The 21049-nt window shown below is 39.6% G+C and overlaps 2 protein-coding genes across 2 annotated transcripts in view; both read right to left on the reverse strand.

Moving 5' to 3' along the window:
* Positions 1 to 7004, reverse strand: part of syt16 (synaptotagmin XVI) — a 56485-nt gene extending 49481 nt beyond the window's left edge. Inside the window, exon 1 of the mRNA XM_028565564.1 lies at positions 6977 to 7004. Within this exon, the coding sequence (XP_028421365.1) occupies positions 6977 to 6989 (13 nt within the window). The 5' untranslated portion in view covers positions 6990 to 7004. The remainder of the gene's footprint in view (positions 1 to 6976) is intronic.
* A 2672-nt stretch (positions 7005 to 9676) lies between these two features.
* On the reverse strand, positions 9677 to 20849 carry snapc1b (small nuclear RNA activating complex, polypeptide 1b). The gene is made up of 10 exons (XM_028565568.1): positions 20509 to 20849; positions 19554 to 19710; positions 19207 to 19347; positions 16142 to 16246; positions 15441 to 15587; positions 14395 to 14454; positions 14145 to 14207; positions 13470 to 13608; positions 11170 to 11241; positions 9677 to 10231 (listed from the first exon to the last, which is right to left on the reverse strand). Exons 1-10 carry the CDS (start codon positions 20637 to 20639, stop codon positions 10197 to 10199), a joined length of 1050 nt encoding a protein of 349 aa, XP_028421369.1. The 5' UTR covers positions 20640 to 20849; the 3' UTR covers positions 9677 to 10196.
* Between the last annotated feature and the right edge of the window lie 200 nt (positions 20850 to 21049).

Below are 21049 nucleotides of genomic sequence, written 5' to 3' on the forward strand. Positions count from 1 at the left end.
TATAAATGTCAGAAGACTTGTAATACAAAAAAACTATTTTTTATTTCATACAAGTATCAACTGGGGTAGTTTCATTTTGATATCTTTTGTTTAAAATATGTCACCCTATTCACCTGTAATGTCTTCAAAATTGTTACAATCCATATCTTAAAAAGCTGTTTTTCTCAGAATGATTTGTTCTCTGTCTCTGTGCCAGAAATCTCCACTTCAGTAGCACTTACATACACCAATTGCAGTGTTATTCCTATCTATATTCTTAAGCTTTTTACACAGGGCTTTTTTTCCATGGCTGTATTTTCTGATTTTCTGAGAGTTATAAAAAGAGATATTCAAAATCCCCTCTGTAAAAAACTTTGATTCTAATATGTCAACAAAATGAAACAAGAATTTTGAACCTGGCTTTATCCAATGTTCACATTTCTGTTCTGGAAATGTATGCAAATTATGTAACATTAAAACATGATTTATAAAATCATGCCAACAATTATTATTTAAATAGCTTATACACTAAAAAGGTTAAAGGCTTTAGGCCACCCACACGCTTTGTTGGCCCAGATTAATATGCAACTTCATTTTATACAATATACGTAGTAGGGGGTCCCTGCTCCGTCACTCTTTCAGTTAAGGGGTCCTTGGCTTAAAAAAAAAATAAAATATATATATATAAAGTACAGGCCAAAAGTTTGGACACACCTTCTCATTCAATGCGTTTCCTTTTTATTTTCATGACTATTTACATTGTAGATTCTCACTGAAGGCATCAAAACTATGAATGAACACATATGGAATTATGTACTTAACAAAAAAGTGTGAAATAACTGAAAACATGTCTTATATTTTAGATTCTTCAAAGTAGCCACCCTTTGCTTTTTTTGATAACTCTGCAAACCCTTGGTGTTCTCTCATTGTATAAAAGAAGTAGCTCGGTCCTGTATTCTTTCTAATTGCCAGCAGGGGGCGATTCCACTGGCTGCAAAAAGAAGTCTGTTTCTATAGAAGTCTATGAGATCTATTACCTCAGTAAACATTTTCATTTCAAAAAAGCTATGAACACAACACTGACATATCATCACATTTTTAGCTGATATGTTAGCTTGTTAGCAAACATTTGCTTATGTCCACATCCAGGACCATGGGCCTGTTCTGACCTGGTATCAAAATCTGATCTGAGTGATCCGATCGCAAATGGACAGCTCTAGGTACATGTGTTTTCACCTGTCTGTAGAATGGGTCTCCAAATGCATCCTCGGTGACCACTAATGATTGTTCATTAGGACCAACTCCTGAGGGAAATGTCTGTGTCTTTAGCCACTAAAGGTGCCACACCAGCTACTCTCTAACTGTGTCAGTCTGCTGTTTGCTGCTGAGCAGGTAACTGTAGATGATTAACTTCACCCACCACCACTTTAACTGAACCAATTTGAATATCTTCCCCTCTGTGAAAATCGCTCCGTGACTCCAATCAGCCTGCAGAGCAGAGAGAAAGTGGCTACAACTGACAGAGATGAGTCTGGTTTCCCATTAATAGGCCCCAGTGCTCGAATAAACAGGAACAAACAAAGATTTCATGGCAGTTTCTATTTCCTGAAACAGCTAATTATACACACACACGGACAGCAGCATTAAATATTACTCGATTGAGAGCTCTCTCGTCTCTCAGAGAACCGAATGAGCCATGGATGCAGTCTGTAACTAGGCCACAATAACCAGAAACAGCCTGAAAACATGGCTGACTGCATCCTGCTGTTTATGGAGGAGCTCTTCCATGCTGTTTTGCATCTCAACAACACTCGTCACCCCCAGAGAGGGGAGCAGGTTAGGCAGTTATGAACAAAAAGCCCCAGATACGCCAGCATTTAACACAGCAGCCTGTTCTCATGAACCATCCGTACATAGCTACGAAAAAGTACCGCACTGTAATTTGCATGTACGTATGTATTACTTTCAGCCCCACATTGGCTGCTGTATTAGAGTGCAAGAAGCGGGGGATCGGGCGAAGTTTGTGTCACGGAAGAAGTTAAGTGAAAAACGTAAGACTTTCACCCAGGAAATGGGCATTTGTGTCCCAGGAGTACTACTTAAGGGGACCAGTATTTTAACACAAACTGCAATCTTTTTTTGAAATCTAAACTAGTTGGTTTTGTTACCTAAACTTTGGTGCCCGGCTCACTGTAACCATTTTACGGCTAAATTTAACTGTAAAGACCACTCAACTTAACCTGTCTCTTGTGACCAGCCGGCGGTCGCTGTAATTTTGTAGGATAACATACAAATAGTTGTGCAAACATTTTTTGTTCGATGTCATACAAACCTGTTCATAAGAATGCATTAAAAACAGCAACATTTAATGAGGGAAAATCAGTTCATTTCAATGATATAAGTGTGATTAGTGGATTGTCAAATAAATGTGCAAATGTTTTGCATCAAATTCAACTTTGGTGAACTTTTACACATTAACCGACAGCCGCGACCCATGCTGCAATGTAGAAAGGGAGATGGATAACAGGGTCCAGGTTGCTACCCTTTAATTATGTGGTCGGTGAAGCATATTTCCATCAAATAATTTGATCTCTACTGTCACATTACATTACAGCCACTATGATAGACAGACAAACAAACAGACAGTCAGACAGATAGATAAATACTGTAGATAGATAGATAGATAGATAGATACTGTAGATAGATAGATAGATACTGTAGATAGATAGATAGATACTGTAGATAGATAGATAGATAGATAAATAGATAAATAGATAGATACTGTAGGTAGATAGATAGATAGATAGGTAGATAGATAGATAGATAGATAGATACTGTAGATAGATAGATAGATTGATAGATACTGTAGATAGATAGATAGATAGATAGATAGATACTGTAGGTAGATAGATAGATAGATAGATACTGTAGATAGATAGATAGATAGATAGATAGATACTGTAGATAGATAGATAGATAGATAGATAGATAGATACTGTAGATAGATAGATAGATAGATAGATAGATAGATAGATAGATAGATAGATAGATAGATAGATAGATAGATAGATAGATAGATAGATAGATGGCTGCACACCTGCCGCTCATTGCACTGCATTAGTCTCGGTTGACACACCTGTCCTCCAGCATGGTTTAGTTCTCTTCCTTTAGTTCCTTTAGTTCCTGGTTTAGTTTTACTTATGCTTATACTTTATTCTTATATGTCCTGCCTAACCTTTACACTTGTTGATCTTTGCTGTTGTGGGACCTTTGCTCTGCCTTCTGACCAAAAACATTGTCTGAATCCCACCTCACCTGTCTTACTTGTAAGTTGACACCTGGGTGGAGAGATGCCAAGCATGAGCGTTTCTGATTTGTACTATCTCTGTTTGTCTTATTGTCCTATGACTATAAGTACCAGGGCTGTAGTCAAGTCCACCTTTATCGAGTCCAAGACCAGGACTAGTCAAGATCGAGTCAAGACAGAGTCCAAATGAGAGACAAAAAAAAGAATCCTGAAAAGGATGGATGCCTGATGATGGAGGTATATGATGCAGCCAGGCGTATGCCAGGCGACCAATGTTAATGCCTGTTCTAGATGGATTATGAATTAAACCAATATCTGAACAAGCGTGCTTCATCAATGGTTTTGTTTTGAAGAAGGAAGTTATTTTACAACGAAAGCATAAAGTGCTGGACTCGGTCGAGACCAACTAGAATATTAGGCGATAGGGCTGCAAGATATTAGGAAAATATCTAATTGCAATTATTTTGACTGATATTACGATTGCGATATGATTCACAATATTGGAGGGAAAGATCATTTTTGTATCATTATTCTCATTTTCATTGAAAAATATATATATATATATATATTAAAAAAATGATTGAAGTGTAATTTTTTGCAAGAATCTGTACCAAACACCGGACGGAATAGCAACGTGGATTTCGGTGCCTCATTATGGTGCCACCTAAATGTCTGCGCTGCTCTCTGATGCTCTGAAACAGACGTTAGAGGGAACAGAAACATTTCTTCATGTCACGCTAGTTAACACTATTAACACGTTACACTTGACAGCAGGTAACGTTAGCTTACTGTTAGCTACAGTAGTAAATGGATTAAACACGGTTAAAATGCTGACAGCTAAACGGTGTAAAGGTGTAACTGTGTGGCCGGTTAACTCAGTTGGTAGAGCTGGCGCACATATGTAGAGGTTTATTCCTTGATGCAGAAGGTCCAGGGTTCAAGTCTGACCTGTTCATGCATGTCTTTCCCCTTTCATATCTCAGCTTTCGTGTCCATTAAAGGCAGAAATGCCCAAAAATGATCTTGAATAAAAAAAGGTGTGACTATTTCACTGTAGAGGATTCCTACACCGGGACGTACAACAGTCTGCAGCTAAAGCTATGAGCTAACAGACACAACCTAGCTCTATGGTTACTGCTGATGTGTGAAAAACTACACAGACGGGACTACATGTTGTGTTTACTGGTAAACTGGTAAACCTCGTGGTGCATTCAAAGTTATTGTAAAATACCCCTTTCTCATCTTTTTTGTCTTTTAACAGCAATTTACTGGTGAAATAAGTAATTATTGTAAAAAGTTATTATTACATTTTTAATATCCCCCTTTTTTGTGCTGATCTGAAAATGGATCCAATCCGTGACTCCAAACCATGATCCAAACTGTGAGTTTTGTGATCCGTTGCATCCCTATTTGGGAGGGATGGGGAATTATATTGCAACATTATTAAAATGTGTGGAATAGTTCCATAAGAAATGAATAGCTCCAAATATAGGCTGGTTAAAACATGGCAACCGTATTGTCAATTTCGGCAACCAAAAGCTGATGCCTTGTTGCCAAGCCAGCAACCACTTTAAAAAGTTAGGGTTGAGCCCTGTAAACCCAAAGTTTAGTTTTAGTGCTCTACAGTGCATGCTGGTTCAAGCGCCGGGTATACTCGAGCGCGACAAGTATGCACGGAAACATTTATGCTCAACGCATTGTTCTCTGCAGAATTCTCCCAAACACCGGAGGGCGTACAGACAAAATAATCTGTGAATAAGCAAGAAGTATTAGAGAAGAAGAGAGCGGAAGTAAAGGAAAGCAGCCTGCCTGGCAGCAATATTACGAATCCCACTATGGCCACGCCAAGACCCGCCCTTCAATAGCATTTATTGGCCAAGCGTCCATGCTTACGCAAGGTAACGTAACCCCATTTGTACAGGTCCTATCCCCTGACCAATCGGCTATCCTAACCTTAACCACTCAAGGTCAAATGCCAAAGCCCAACCAGCGTAGTTACAAAAATTCAGAGGTGCCGCGACACCTTGTGGAGCCTTGGCGCTGGAAACGACAGCCATGGTGACGTCACTTTATGGCACGAGCACCTCGCGCTCCTCTCGCCCGGAACACCCCAGCTACCCTAAACCTAGCTTTACTGTCAGCGGGACCACTTCAATGGAGCTGAGCCTTTGTTAACGCTATTAGTATCACCTGTGTTTTTTTCCTTCTACGACAAGCAAGATCCTTTCCTAATCTGTCCCTCACCAAACCCCAAACTCTATGGTAGTGCAATACATAACTTTAAATCACAGTGTTTTTATGTTATTGGTTTATTATTATTAGAGGCATTTTTTCATAATCGGCATTGGCCGACATCTGAATATATCAAACCGATTTTTTGTGTTCAAGTGTTATACATTTTCTTCAGACCTAAAAAACCAAAGAAATGCTGCTGGTTACTACTGTGTGCAACTACTAAAAATTATTACTTTATTTTATTTATGAAAGTTTGCAGATTTACTGTATGTTCTCAGAAGTTTGATAAATGCTGCTAAGTGCACTAAACTTAATTTTTTCATTGAAAAGTTTATTTGACAAAGTTTATTTCCTTCTTATGTGTTTCGTTTAATATAATTTGTATGCATTATCTATACAATATATGTTTTTACATTATACATTTTTAATTAAAGTATAAAAGTGCAGATTGGTGAAGTGTTCAATAAATGTTTTTGTTGAGAAATTTTGTGTATCTTAAGTAATTGTTAGTGTTACATTTATCTTTCAAATAGAGGTTAAAAAACAAGCACATATCGGCCAAAATAAATTGGCAGCATTTATCGGCCATTGGCTGACCCTGATTTCTAAAGATTGGCATCGGCCAGAGAAAACCCATATCAACTGACCTCTAATTATTATATGTAAGCAGCACTTTCATGTTACTGTTGGTCGAGGTGGAGCCAATGACTTTATAATCTGTTAGGTATTTGAATCTGTAACAGTGCCACATATTTTAAATGAATTAAAATCTTAATCTGAAAAGTAACTTTACATTTATAAAATAAATGCAGAAGAGTAAAGACTACAATATTTTCGATCTGAAATGTAGAAAATAAAATGGAACTACTCGAGTAAAGTAAATGTTTCTCAAAATGACGCTTGTAATATCATAGCAGCACTGTAAGCCCCTGCACCAGTATGACAGGAATATTAGATAGGATATTAATAATAAAAACACGCAGTGAGGCTCTCTAGGCCTGTATTATAAAACAGCACACGAGGACAATACAGTTAAATGATACAGTGTCACCGTAAACGCTGTGGTGAATTGCAAAAAACAATCCAAATCCGGATAAGAATATCTTCATAATTTAGTACAGGAGGTACAAAAATAGGCTTCCGTGAAGTGGCCATGATGAGGCAACTAGCAACTCTCCGGAGTACCATACACTCTGCCCCTGCAGGAATACTGAAGGAATATCAGCCTTTTCTTTGTTTGGGGAATACGAAAGGTCCTAAAATATCAACACTATGGATAGAATGCAGAAATAACGGCAGTATTTGGTAAAAAAAAAAAAAAAAAAAAAAAGACAGTAAATTGGCCTACGCATCCTGTCGTTATCAGCCAAACGTTACCCAAAAAGAAACCAAGGGGGAGAGCCTGAAAACAGCATCCATCCCCCGGCACTGACACGAGGAGACGGTCCTACTTACTGTCCGAGGCCATGGCTGCGGTTGTTTCCCCTCAGACTACCGAGTGTGAGATCCGCGGCGCAGAGGCAGCAGCATCCCCGCTGCTCCTCATCCTCCAGACCCGCAAATCTGCACCGCACAGCGGCGAACGGTGACGCCTTCAGGTGCTGTCGGAAACTCGTACACTCAGTGGGTTCATACGCATCTCGTTTCTAAAAACCTTCAAATGATGATTTTTTTTTTATCCCCCCGTTAAATAAGTCATTGGAGCCCTTAATTCTCGAAATAAACCAATTTATGAAAGAATAGAAAATGTACCTTTTGTTGATGCATATTTTGATACTTATAACTACAATAACTAAAATGCTGCAATAAGAATATCAGGTGCAGCTCAAGAAGTGCACAATATAATAATAGTATAGACATATACTTTTGATTCCCCATTCATGGATGTTTCACACCCCACCCCCACCCTTCTCTCCAGGGAGCACTTACAACTCCCTCCAGCAGTCCCTTTTTTTAGTTTTATTTCTCCAGTGCTTTCAATACAATCCAAGCATCACTGCTGTGGGGGAAGCTATTAGGAGCTAGAGTTGACCCCCACCTGTCTGCATGGACCATCAGTTACCTCACTGACAGACCACAGTATGTGAGGCTCCAGTACTGTGACTCTGATGTGGTGAAGAGCAGCACGGGAGCACCCCAGGGTACAGTGCTCGCCCCGTTTCTCTTCACCCTGTATACAGCAGACTTCAGGTATAACACAAGCAGCTGTCACATGCAGAAGTTCTCTGATGATACTGCCACTGTTGGGAGGGGACCAGAGGAGAATGATCAGGAATACCGGGAGGTCATCGGTGTGAGTCAAACCACCTTCACATCAACGCCAGCAAGACAAAGGAGATGGTGGTTGACTTTTGCCGGAGGCTGCCTGGTACTACACCGGTGAACATCCAATACAAATATCTGGATGTTCACCTCAACAATAAACTGGACTGGTCCAAAAACACAGACGTCCTGTACAAGAAGGGCCAAAGCCATCTCCACCTGCTGAGGAGGCCTTTGGGGTGTGCAGGACTCTGTTAAAAACATTTGATGACACTGTGGTGGTCTGCAAACTTTTATGCATTAGCCTGCTGGGGGGCTGGGAGCACAGAGAGGGACAGGAAAAGGCTAAACACACTGGTGAAGAGGGCTAGCTCTGTTCTGGTCTGCCCTCTGGACACCATAGAGGAGGTGGGGGAGAGGAGGATGTTAGCCAGGCTGGCATCAATCATGGGCAACACCTCTCACCCCCCCCTACATGAGACTGGGAGTTCCCTGAGCAGCTCCTTCAGCAGCACCCTCAGTGCTACCTCAGGTCCTTCATTCCAGCAGCAGTCAGACTCTTTAATACAACATCATAATGTAGCACTGCTAGCTGGTTCTGCAATATGAGCCATCTCTGGACAATACTCTGCACTATGCTTTATTATTTATTACTCTGTGTCACCTCCAACTGTGCAATATTTCATTTCTATTCATCCACACCTTACTCATCTGTATATCTGTTTATATAATGTCTGTTTATGGAAAGGGTGTTCATTGTGTAAATATGTTTGATTTATTACTATTATTATTATAGCTAATTCTATTTTTTCTGTTTCTTATACTTAATGTATATTTTTTCGCCTATGTCTACTTAATGTGTATTTGTGTTATTGAGCTGCTGTAGCACGGGAATTTCCCCAGTGCGGGATTAATAAAGTCTATCTTATATTATATCTTATATTTGACGCACTTTGCCCATGGTCTTTCAACTTGTTGTACCTCCATCACAGTACAAAGCCAATAACGCATTAAATAACGCAATATATTTGGGTACATTTTAGTTAAGATCAAATGTGACTTGTTTACTATTTGTTGACATTTGTTTCAACATATAAAAATATACAATGCTAATGTATAATGGCAAAGAAAACCGCCAAAAACCAAAACAAAAGCAAGAAAGACAAATCTTATAGCCACAGCTAGCTTTGGCTAATTAAGCTAAATTTACTTATTTTCCTCTTCTAGCTGTCTTACACAATGTAGCTTTAAACCAATCACAATCGTCTTGGGCGGTGCTAAGCGACGGACGGAGCCACGGTGCCTCTGCTAAATAGTCTCAGGAAGGAACTTGTCTGGGTGGAACATGTAAAAAGTTGTTTTAGTCTAAAGGCTAATTTGCCCTATCTTATCCCTATCTAGAAGAGCTTTGTACTCAAGCTGAAATCAGGATTTAGCATGGTTAAGGTACTTTTATATTACATATTTAAATGCAGGATTTTTTCTTTTATTAATTCTTTATATCAATTTAAAGGTAAAACAAATGGTAGAGTGCAGCTTTTCTTTTCTCATCTATGGTCCATGTTTTTCTGTTGCATAATAAAGTTGTGTTGTAAATAGAAAATTGAAACACAATTACCAACCCTGGAGAAAAAAAGAAAAACAAAACAGAATTTAAGCTAATGCATAAATCATGAAACAAAGCGACAATAATGTTAATGGAAACAGGAATTAGCAGAAGTGGAGCGATAAAAAGAGATTAACAAAAGATTTCTCTTCATTGTACAAGGACGTCCACATACTTTTGGCTCTTCCATATGACAGTGAACCAGAGCCATGGCTCTGCTGGCTGTGTCCTCTCTACATGGCTCTGGTCGGAATCAAATGTCACACAAGAAAGAGACGGGACAACAATAGCATTTATAAAAAAGAAACTGGTTTTATATAAAACAGTAAAACTTGATGAACTTCATGAAGAAATGTTTAAAGTCATTCACCTGAACGTTGTATACAGTCACAAGGTATGCTGCCCTTACTGTATAAGGCAAAGGGTGACATCATGTCTGTGACTAAACTGACTGAGCGAGGCAGATAGCGGGGATAGCAGATCACCAAGGGATGGCTGGGAATCTTCTCAGCTCTCATGAGTTTCTCAGGGTGTTTACATTTAACCAAACGCTGCATTTAAGAACAATAATCTGTCTCTAACTGACATGTTTGTATGTTTACGTTTTAGACATTGTGAAAAAAAAAGGTTCATCAAAAAATAAGTTAAAGTTAAAACACTTTCAAATGTAAAAACATTCCCATTTTTCAAGATTGAGAACATTCAACTTGTGACAATGACCAAACCATATCAACATTTTAAAACCAACTTGAGATCCAGTGAACAGCAGCTGAGTCAGCATGCATGCTGACCCCCGCGTCGTCGTCATCACCACTTGAATCGTTTGTACGTTTTGGGTTTTTCTGAACGGAAGGGGAAAGAATCACAAAAGGAAACAAGCAAGGGAATTAATGTGTGAACATTACAGAAATGACTGGCTATATTAGCCCATATGCACAACCCTCCCTCCCTCCCACCCCCAGCATGGACTGACGTCTAACTTAATACTTGAACTTAAACAATGGCTGTCACCCTATTACTTCAAACCTCTAATATTGACTGGTGATTTGTGTCTATCCTGCTGTCTACTTTATTCCTTTATAATGCCCATATTTAATGCTGTCTTTTTTAAACTTTATCCTTGCACTGCTATATAGTTTTTATATTACTATGTCTACATTATTCTCTTATATTGTCCATATTTTTTTTTTTTTTTTTTTTTGGCAAACTCTTTTTATTGGTTCTTTTCACAGATTGTACAAAGTTATTCCAAGTATGTTCAATTTTTTTTTTTTTTTTAATTGTTTATTTTCACATTTTTCTTCTTACCATAAACATAGAAAAACAAGAGAGCAGAAAAAAAAAATCCAAATTGTCCATATTTAATGCTGGTCTCTAGACTTTATCCTTTCACTATTGGACCTATTTGCACTACCACCATGACACACCCTTTCATAAAGCACCTCACCATGCAGACTGATCTCTCTATCAGTATCTATCTATCTATCTATCTATCTATCTATCTATCTATCTATGATTATTTTGGTATTTACAGTAAAATATGGTGGATGTTGAGTTGGCATTAAGAGTAAAAAAAAAAAGCAATTCAATTCAATAAAATTCAATAAAAATCATCCTGGTAAATGTTTTTGTTGCCAAAAAATAGATACACTGCCATGAAATTTGGTACAGACATTGAAGGTCGCCAAGCATGCAAGCGTTGCATGGTAATTAACCACAGTGGACATTGTCCAAACTAGTGCAGAAAGTGTAAAAGAGTGACCGTGGGGACGACGGGTACCTTCAGGGACAAAGTCCAGTGTGGTGAGACGGTTGATGTGAGTTGTCCTAGTGGCTTCTTCCCACAAGTCACCTGACGATAACACAGTTTCAGTACATGAGGATTACTACACAAAGCATTCATAAAAGACAAGGATCCATCCTCAGAGCCCCCCCCCGCCCCGCCTGCCTCTTCCTTACAGTAGTCTGTTGCTATTAGGGCTGCACAATATAAATTGTTTTTTTATCGTCATTGCAATATCAACTGGCGCAATAAAAAAGTTGCGAAAGGCAAACTCCGATTTCTATAGAATCTAGAAATATTAGCAGAAAACTGCACATTAAAACGTAACTGTAATTCTTTTCGAATGGTGCCTTTTATATTCCATTTAATGTTCAATTTGTTCAAAAAAACCTAATGATTTCCTTTTTTTTTGGCAGAATACTGAAAGCAGCAGAAATGCAGTTTATTATAGTTATTGCGATATTCAACAACAGTATCGTATATTTTCAGCCCTAGTTACTATCTGCTTTTATTCAGCAATAAACACATTTTAATTATAAATTAGTGTTGTTTCCATTCAGCCAGATGTGACCATGCAAATCCTTCCTCTGTCTGTCAGGCAGAAACTATATATTGTGATGTAAGCTCATTATTTCTACACATTGTTATTTTTTCTTCTTCTTTTAATATACTCTTGTATTGGCATTACACAGGAAACACATTTCCATATATATGTGTATGTTTTGACTTGAACACAGTAAAAAGCAGGAACACTTAGAGAGTGATCCTTCCTTTACCATCTGGTCAAACATCAAGTCTGTTACGGTCCAGAGTTAACCCAGTTTTCTTTGTGAGAGCGTTTTTACCAGCTACCATCAATATATTCAGTCAATATTTTTTTCCATCAGTATTTCTACACATTATTGTGATTCTACGCATCAGCCCCATCATTAAATTATGAATTTACAGGCACCATTTCAATAAATGCAGCTGCAGTTTTTTTAAAAGGGAAAACTAGTAGTAGTAGTATTGCTGGCGCCTGGCAGCGGGACCTGCCGTGTTATAATTTGGACGGTACCATATTCAAACAGAGATGTAGCTGTGCTGCCGTCAACATGTCATAATAGGAACCATGTACTCTTATACGACTTATACTTGGGATTTGAACACACCTAGCACCTAACTTTAACCTGTTTGTATTTTATGATCCATACTGTTGAACTGGTTTTGCATTTTATATATTGTATAAAGTTTTTGGATTTGCACCTTATTGTTATCTTAGACCTTTACATTTGCACTCTTTCCACTATGGGCCCTATCTTGCACCCGGTGCAGTACAAAGCCAACACAAGTGTCTTTGCTAAGTTAAGGCCGATGCAGTCGTCAGTTTCCCGTCCAGCACCCACATCATTTAAAAAGCAAATGCACCTGCTCCCATCGGTGGCCCATGGGCGCGCTGGTCTTACAGGGAGGTGTGTTCAGGTGCATTCTGGGCGTGCTGGTCTTACAGGGAGGTTTGTTCAGGTGCATTCTGGGAGTATTGCTATCTTGAGGCAGCGGGAAGTGATCGCGCCATTGACCAACAAAAACCTGGTCTAAAGTCAATAACGCAGCATTTCATTGTTATTTTAACAGAGCTTTAGTAAAATGCTCCTAGGCTTGTGCACAGCGTGCGCACACTATGCTTGTTACACACACAGCGACGCACAGCAGCACACACACATGCAGAAGATTAAACATAAAAATATTAGGGTGCAAATCCTCCATCATAACAGCAATGCTCCAAGGTCCAAACGTGCCTGGCTTTTAAAGGGAATGGGAGATGATCTCTGATTGGTTGATTGCATGTTAAGCCCAAAACACATTAACTCTGATTAATGAAGACACTAAGAACAACCCTTTAGAACCATGCGCCCGGCACACGGACCCTTTTTTACGCCGTCAAACTAGCAAAGTAGATTCATACACGCCCTAAACACACCTGGGCCAGGCGCCTCACACCGTGCCCTTAGATCGTTAAAATAAGGCCCAGTGTTTTGTAACTGCAGCACATCAATTTTCCACGAGGTAAAAAACTAAAGTTTCTTCTTATCTCTAAATAAATAATATCTCTAAACATTTAAGGCACATAACAAGCACCCACAGGAATATGGTTAACAGCTGTGGAAAAGCAGAATCCAACCTGTCTTTGCCTGATTTGCATTCAGGGCTAAGTTTCATCGACTGGGAGGGTACATTTTGTAATAGTTTTTTCTCTTATTCAATCTCCTCTTCAATTACATGTTGGGGAATAAAGGAAGGTTGTAGGAGGGATTTACCTGAGACATGTACGTTCTCATTGGTTCTGGCTTTGAGTGACGGCTTGTTGGTTCTGCTGTAACCGGACGAGAGGGAGGGTCCCGCCTCGTAACTGGTGAAATCCACCTCCACCTGACGATGACGGCGGGACTTGGAGGCCTGAGAGACAAATTTATACAAAGATTATCTTTTGCATTTAGCATCTTGACTACATTTAGCATAATACACGATCATCCGAAGGATAGGACTGGGTATCATTCAAAATGTTTTGATACAGCTACCGATACCAATACCGTGACTACGATACCGGTTTCTAAATGATACTTGTATGATACCAATTTTATATAACCAAAAGAAATGACAACATGAAACTTTTTTTTAAAAAATTTTTTGCATGAGCCCCGTCTCTGTGTAACGTAGAGTTTTCCTGTGTGCCTCTACGACGTGAAATGTTAGACAGCCAATCACAAACAGTATTAGACCTCGGTAGACGCATGCTGTGTGCTTATTGGCTTGCTGTTGAAAAGATTGACTCCTTAGGTATTGAAATTGGGTATTGAATAACGAGGCATTTTTCGATACTCAATACTTTGGAGCAATTTGGTCAGTGTCTAAAAGTATTGAATTCGGTACCCAGCCCTACCAATGGAAATGTTCACTCGTTACATATTTAGTAAATAGTATAATTTACAAACCTCTGCTGCCTCTCCGTAAGCCTTGGATTTGATGGAGGAGATGAGCTGGGCTCTTTTAGAGCACTGTGGACAAAGAGAATGCAGTCAGTCAACAGCGCCGCCCTCTGGACAAAGTTATTATTACAGCTTCAGTAGAGGTAAAAGGGGACCGACTGCTTGGGAAGTCACTTCACTTGGAGTATCTCCTAGACACGGGGTGCACCAGGGATGCTTTAAAGGCCTTCAGTAAGTGTAATGTGGCGTAACTCACCTCCTGCTGAGAGGACGTTCCCTCACCGCTGTCTTCATCTTCATGTCCACCAGCCCCACCCTAACAAGCCAAGACACATCGTCTCATCACATCAGCACTAGTCTATATCGTCGACGTTTCATTTACGGCAGGGGTGTCAAACTCAACATCACTAAGGGCCACACTGGAAACTAAGAATCACATCAAGGGTTTATCAACAAGTTTATTGACATATTTTATTAACATCTTTTACTGTATTATTGCATGTCCCATATAGTCTTTTCACTTACAGCTTGGTTGACATAAAGCCCCAAAAAAGTAACTTAACCATCGGAGAAAAAAAGCAACAAAAAAAGGTAGAAAAAGGCAGAGAAAGTTTTTTTCTGAAAATGTGCAAAAAACAACTTAAAAAGTGGCAAAAACATTGAAAAAGGCGCCAAAAGCGACAAAACCTAGGTGGGCCAAAATTTATTATGAACCTTAATTGATATGCCGGATCAAAACCTGCAAGGGGCTGGATTTGGCCCGCGGGCCTTGAGTTTGACACATGTGATTTACGGGATAACTCCAGAAATTCTGCAAGATGTCCCTCATATTGGCCGGATGTCCGTCCCCTTCCTCTTCCTCTGTGTTGGCGTTCTAACCTCCGGTGGATTTGTGAGGACTATGTTAACTGCTCCTCAGATCTCTGCAGGGTAAATCCAGACAGCTAGCTAGACTATCTGTCCAATCGGAGTTTTCTGTTGCACAACTAAAACTACTTTTGAACGTACACATGTTCCACCAAAACAAGTTCCTTCCCGAGGTTGTTTAAAGAAATGCCAATAAGCCAGAGGACATTTTTCACCCACCCCGGAATGTTGGGTGGACTACCCAGACCTTCCTCCACAGTGCTGTGGAGGAAGGTCTGGCAATGCGAGACTACATCAACAGTGGAAAAAGGGACCATAATGTATCAATGTAAAACAAATGTAAAAGCAATAAAATAACCACACCATCACTTGTAGATATTTTGGAACACAAAATACAACTTTGATTTGAACAAACTGAACTGTAAAAAGTCGAACCTTCCTTTGTTGCCACTTGTAGAAGTCCACCACAGTACTGCGGAGCTCAGGGACCAGCTCTTTCCGGATCAGATTGATGGACGGATCCGCCTGCAGACCGATGGACGTCTTCAGCTTTCCATAGTGATCATCAACGTTGGACAATTCCTGCAAAAAGACAAACACAACAGGGCTGCTCGATAGTGGGAAAAAAATCATAACCACGATTATTTTGGTCTATATTGAAATCACAACTTCACACCAGCACAATCCAAAATGCAATCCAAATGTATTTTTAAGGCACATTTAAAAACAACAACAGTTGACCAAAGTGCTGTACAATCAGAAAAAAGAAACACACAGAAAGAACACAATGAACACAAAAACAACAAAAAGACAACAGTTTAACAGCAGAATAACAATAATGAATAGAAAGGCATGCTAATGTGTTAAATGTCTAGGAATACAAATATGTTTTAAAGCATAGTGCATAGTTTCTGTGTCCCATGAGGAATTATAAGTAATGACAACAACACTGTTGGGGTGTCCACATGATACAAGCCCTCCGTGATCACTTGCTAAATTAATCTGTATTTGTGATCGTTAGGAGCCAAAATCCTGATTAAAATCGTGATTAATTGCACAGCCCTGAAACACAGCGCACTTCACTTGATCCTTTTAATGATCTACTTTGAAAGTGTTGGGGCGGGGGCTCTGCTCACCTCCAGCAGCTCAATGTTGATCAGCTCCTGTGGACGAGACGCTCGCTCCATGAACGCCTCGCACAGCGCCGCCCGCTCCATCTTCCTCTTCTTGTTGAAGGCCAGCTGGCAGGAGAGGAAGAGACAGAGGGAGAAGCACAAGGAGGAGACATTAGGTCAAACTGTAAGACACAATCGTTGATGATTTTATCAGTCAGCCATGTCTAAGCCAAAGTCCAACTAGTCTAGATTTGTTTCCAGTTTCTAAAATGTGAGGATTTTTCGGCATTAAGTACGTTTACTTTTAGTACTTAAGCACATTTTCTTGTAGTGTTTTTATAGTGTGGTATTAGTACTTTTACTTAAGTGACTATATGTAACTTTTAAATGTTTCTGAAACTGTTCCATCTGATGATCATAAATGAGCTGTAACAGCAGACGAGACGAACTATTAATGCCTCTGCCTGGGTCCGAATTTTCTCGCAAAGTCACCGAATGATTTATAGCAGGTAGACGGCGCTACAGTCACACATTCTGACGGGTCACAGATTTCTTAAGACCGGAAAAGCCAGTGTTAGTGTATCCAGCCTTTTGAGCCAGGTAAAAGGAAGCAGGAGATTTCTTTATATAGGCCTAAATGTATTTTTATTATATTTTAGAAGTTATCTGCTGTAGTTATGGTTGATACTGGGGCAGGACCATCACAGGAAAGAAGGAAATTAAACAAAGAACTAAAAGCTAAAAGGAAAAGTGAAAGACAACCAATCTCGGTAGTGCTTTCAACAGATGGAGACTATTATGGGATTGTAAATGATTCAAAACAGTCCCCGAATTGGCCCTCAGGTATGTAATATGTCTATTTCATTCATAAAATAACTTAATGTCAGTAGCTGACATTAAATGACATCCCCCTTCCATTTAGCGCCTGGTTTTTATTCCTTTTAGTCCGTGTTTGTGTTGACCGACTTTCTTTCTTGTGTGTAAAGCGTCCATGGGTCTCATGAAACGCTCTATATAAGTTATTAACACGCTGGTTGTTACAACAATCTCTTAATGCTTTAGCTCGTGACCCAGTGACACTTAGGGTTGGGTACTGTTGAAGTTAAAAAGTTAAAACCCGGCTTATGTTTTGAAAACAATGTTTAATGGGGCCTGCAGCTAAAATTAATCAAGTAACTACACTAATCAGCATTTGACTGCCTCACCCAAAACCTAGCTTCTAAAGAATTAATCAGGTCATGTCTGACATTTAGCATATGAAGAAGACTCATTGTCCCCACAGGAAAGGTAACTATTGCTTCTGCTTTTGGGGAGCCACTCCCTGCAGGGCCAGACGGGATTAGAACAAAGGAAATGCAAACTCTGTAAACTTGAACAGAATCGGCACTACCATGTGAAACGACCTTTGTCTGTGACCTGGGGTAAACCTAAAATCAGAGGTGTGTCTTTAATCAGAGACCCACAATTCCACAGGAATATAATTCGGAAACTGAGGGGATTTCGGCACTTCAATCTGTGACCCCGACAGGGGAAGCACGTTGAAGTCAGCTGTTTACAGAGTATTGTTTGTCATGTCACATGACTGTTCTTCTGTAACTCCGCAAGGAGAAGCATGAGATCAGTCCGCTGTCAGCTGCAGTGTTTTATCTTTTATGTTTGATTGTGTTTTGTCTTGTCGTTTTCATGCAGTTTCATTAAACCTTTTGCTTAACTTTCAATTCCCCAAGCCTCTCCTCCTTCCTCCAGAAATCAAAGAACACGTCTTTTAAGAATTTCTTAACAGTACCGAAACCCGGTTCCACTATGGATCCGGTTCCTACGCAAACTGTAGTATTCAGACCGGATTAGAACGCAAATTTCGGTTCCTCATGTCGGTTCCGGCTGAAATATTTTCCCTCTGTCGCTCCGGACAGCGGCAGACTCTTTTTTTCTTTCTCCCTTTTCTGTCGAGTGTGTGAAGCGCGTGTCCGCGCTATTCTTGGACACACACTCTACAATCCCTGCTGATAGACGGCTTTTTATACACACTCCGAAACGGACGTAAAACTATCACACTTTCTCTGTAGTCTACCGTTAGCTAACTATTGTAAATATAGGCTCTTTCTAAAATGGCATATTTTCCCTCTGGGCTCACCAAAACATACGTAAAAGCATAGTAAGCAAGTATAGGCCTCTTGGACACCGTCGGAGAGAGTTCTCTCCTGTGCAGGACATGCCATAAGTCAGGAGAGGTGTAGTATCTCACCAGAGAAGGCAAATATTCATTTCATTTCAGTCATTTTTCTGCAAAAGAACTGCTAAAGTTTGAAGCTGGTTGGCATACCAACTCAACATCATTTATTTTGTTGTTACTTGTTAATAGTGTAACTGTTATTTGTTAAATTATTGTAGTTGTGTGTTAGATGACTTAGGTTTTTCTTATTATATACTTAAGTACTTTAAAACGTTGCTACAATATATAATAATAATTTTCAATTTAAAAAAAACTTAATAAAAAAAGAGCCTTTCTTTGATGTCATTTTTCAAGAATCGGTTTAGGAATCCGAATTGTTTTAAAAGTACTGGTTCAGCATCGTAAAAATCCAAACGGTACCCAACCCCAGTGACAGTGATACAGGGTTTAGCTTACGAGACATCCAAAGTAGGCTAAGTTACCGTATGAACACTAGAAATGCATCCATGCACCTGTCACTTATTCTCTTATTGTGAATAAATGATTTTCTGTCTGATTAAAACATTCATCACGACTATATGACCTCCCTGTACCACTAACTCAGTACTCTCCAGTGGGTCATACAGCACCGTAAAGAGCAGACCTTTAGGACAGCAGGTGTGGCAAAAACACTACCGCTTTAGTCCAAAGGGGGCGCTAGAATCAACACAAACTGAAGTAAAGGATCTGAATACTTCTTCCACCACTGGACTCCAGACTCTGGGTCAGGACTCACCTTGTATAAAGGGCCTCTCAACCACTGAATCTCCACAGTACACACTTAATATTCCCACATATTATAGGGGATATATTTAGGGGTATTAAGTGACTATCCAGTGGGACTGTGTGTGTTGATGTAAGGCAGGCAGCTCACCACAGTGGGCATGGCGGTGAAGTTGAAAGCTTTGCGGAGCATCAACTGGCGGAGGATGTAAATGACGTCGAGGTGCTGAGCGTCCACAGCGTCCTTCTCAAACTTCTTCACGTCCTCCCAGTTCTTCAGCGCCAGACGGATCTGCAGCCACGCACACACACACACACACACACACACACACACACACACACACACACACACACACACACACACACACACACACACACACACACACACAGTTTTTGTTTATTTTGTCATCATTTTTGATGCTCTGTTGATGTTTTTGTCTTCTGTCTTGCATTATATAACAAAAATTAAATAAAAAGCCAAAGCGCTGTGTTCCTGACCTGCTCCGGGGGCGAGGCTCTCTGACAGTGATAAAGGCTGTACAGCAGGTAGAGCCCCCCCACTCTGATCTGGAAGCTGAACGGAGGCAGGAAGAAGCTGTAGGCCGTGTCCAGAATCAGACGGCTGAACGCCCGCCTCTCGTGATTCACCGTGCCGCTGCAAAACAATTACAGCAACACCAGTTACATACTGAAAATCTCTAATTCAGAAGAAGAAGGATATAGAAGCTTGCACCATGTTTTACACTGAGATTATTCTTTCTCATAATTAATAGCTCAGTAGGCGACCTGTTTATTTACGGTTTCATAATTATGTTTATGGTCTCAAATATGCACTACTTATGACAAGTATTAGTATTATGAGAAACATCCAAGCAAATATAACCTAATATGGTGTATTTATTATGACAAATTAAATAACAAGATAATTTTAATGATGAAAAAAGCAGTAATACTACAGTGTAGAAATACTCTGTTAAAAAGTAAAGTAGTGCATTCAAAATATAACTGAAAGTACAAAAGTATCAGCATCAAAATATACCTTAAGCAGCAAAAGTAAAAGTACTCATTTTGCAGAATGGCATGTTTCAGAATAATATATAATGTATTGTATAATAGGCTGTATTATAATAACTGATGCATTAATGTGTTCATCACTTAAATTAATGTGACTTTATATACTACTGGGTTCATTCTATAATAATGCATCATCATTTATTAGCTGATTATATTTTGATTTTAATTTTCTGAATCCGAAAAGTAACTAAAGCTGTCAGATGAATGGGATGGAGGAAACAGAACAGTATGTCCCCCTGAGATGGAGCTAGGGTCTACAAGTACAAGCATACCACTTTTGTGCCTCACAATTGTACTTAGCTAAGTACAGTACTTGATTACATGTGCTTAGTTACATTCCACCACGACTTAAAAATAATATTTTTGGGGGTAAACTTACTAGAAAATCTGTGTGAAATTCATTTCCCTCCATATTTTGGAGAAGATCTCGAAGCGGACTGAGTCGGTGGTCTGGAAGCGGCCGAGCAGCTCCTCACAGTCGGACTTGACTTGTTTCTGACAGAAGTCCATCCCGCTGCTGACAGTTACCGGTACCACTGATGAAATCTATTAGTAACGGTTACCCGTTCCCGTTTCTACTAGAAAACGCTTCTCGTGGAGACACAAACATGAAAACAATAATGTAAACACACGACTCATCAACGACCGTCGAAGGTTTAGTGCGTCATCGGTACCCGACATCTTCGCCATGCTTTCGTGATGCCTTCAAGTACTAGTACTTTCAATTATACATATAAACATATTGTATATACAGTATATGCTTTGAACGCTGTGTTTTGGAGAGACTACATAAATGTGTTTATAACAAGACCGGACACTTTTGCTGAATTCGAATTAAACCTTTGAGTTACATGACAAATCTTATACGTGTAGTTACATTTCACATACGTAAGGCAAGTTTTCTCTAAGTCATTCCAAGA

The sequence above is a fragment of the Perca flavescens genome, chromosome 20 (assembly GCF_004354835.1).
Source record: "Perca flavescens isolate YP-PL-M2 chromosome 20, PFLA_1.0, whole genome shotgun sequence".
NCBI lineage: Eukaryota > Metazoa > Chordata > Actinopteri > Perciformes > Percidae > Perca > Perca flavescens.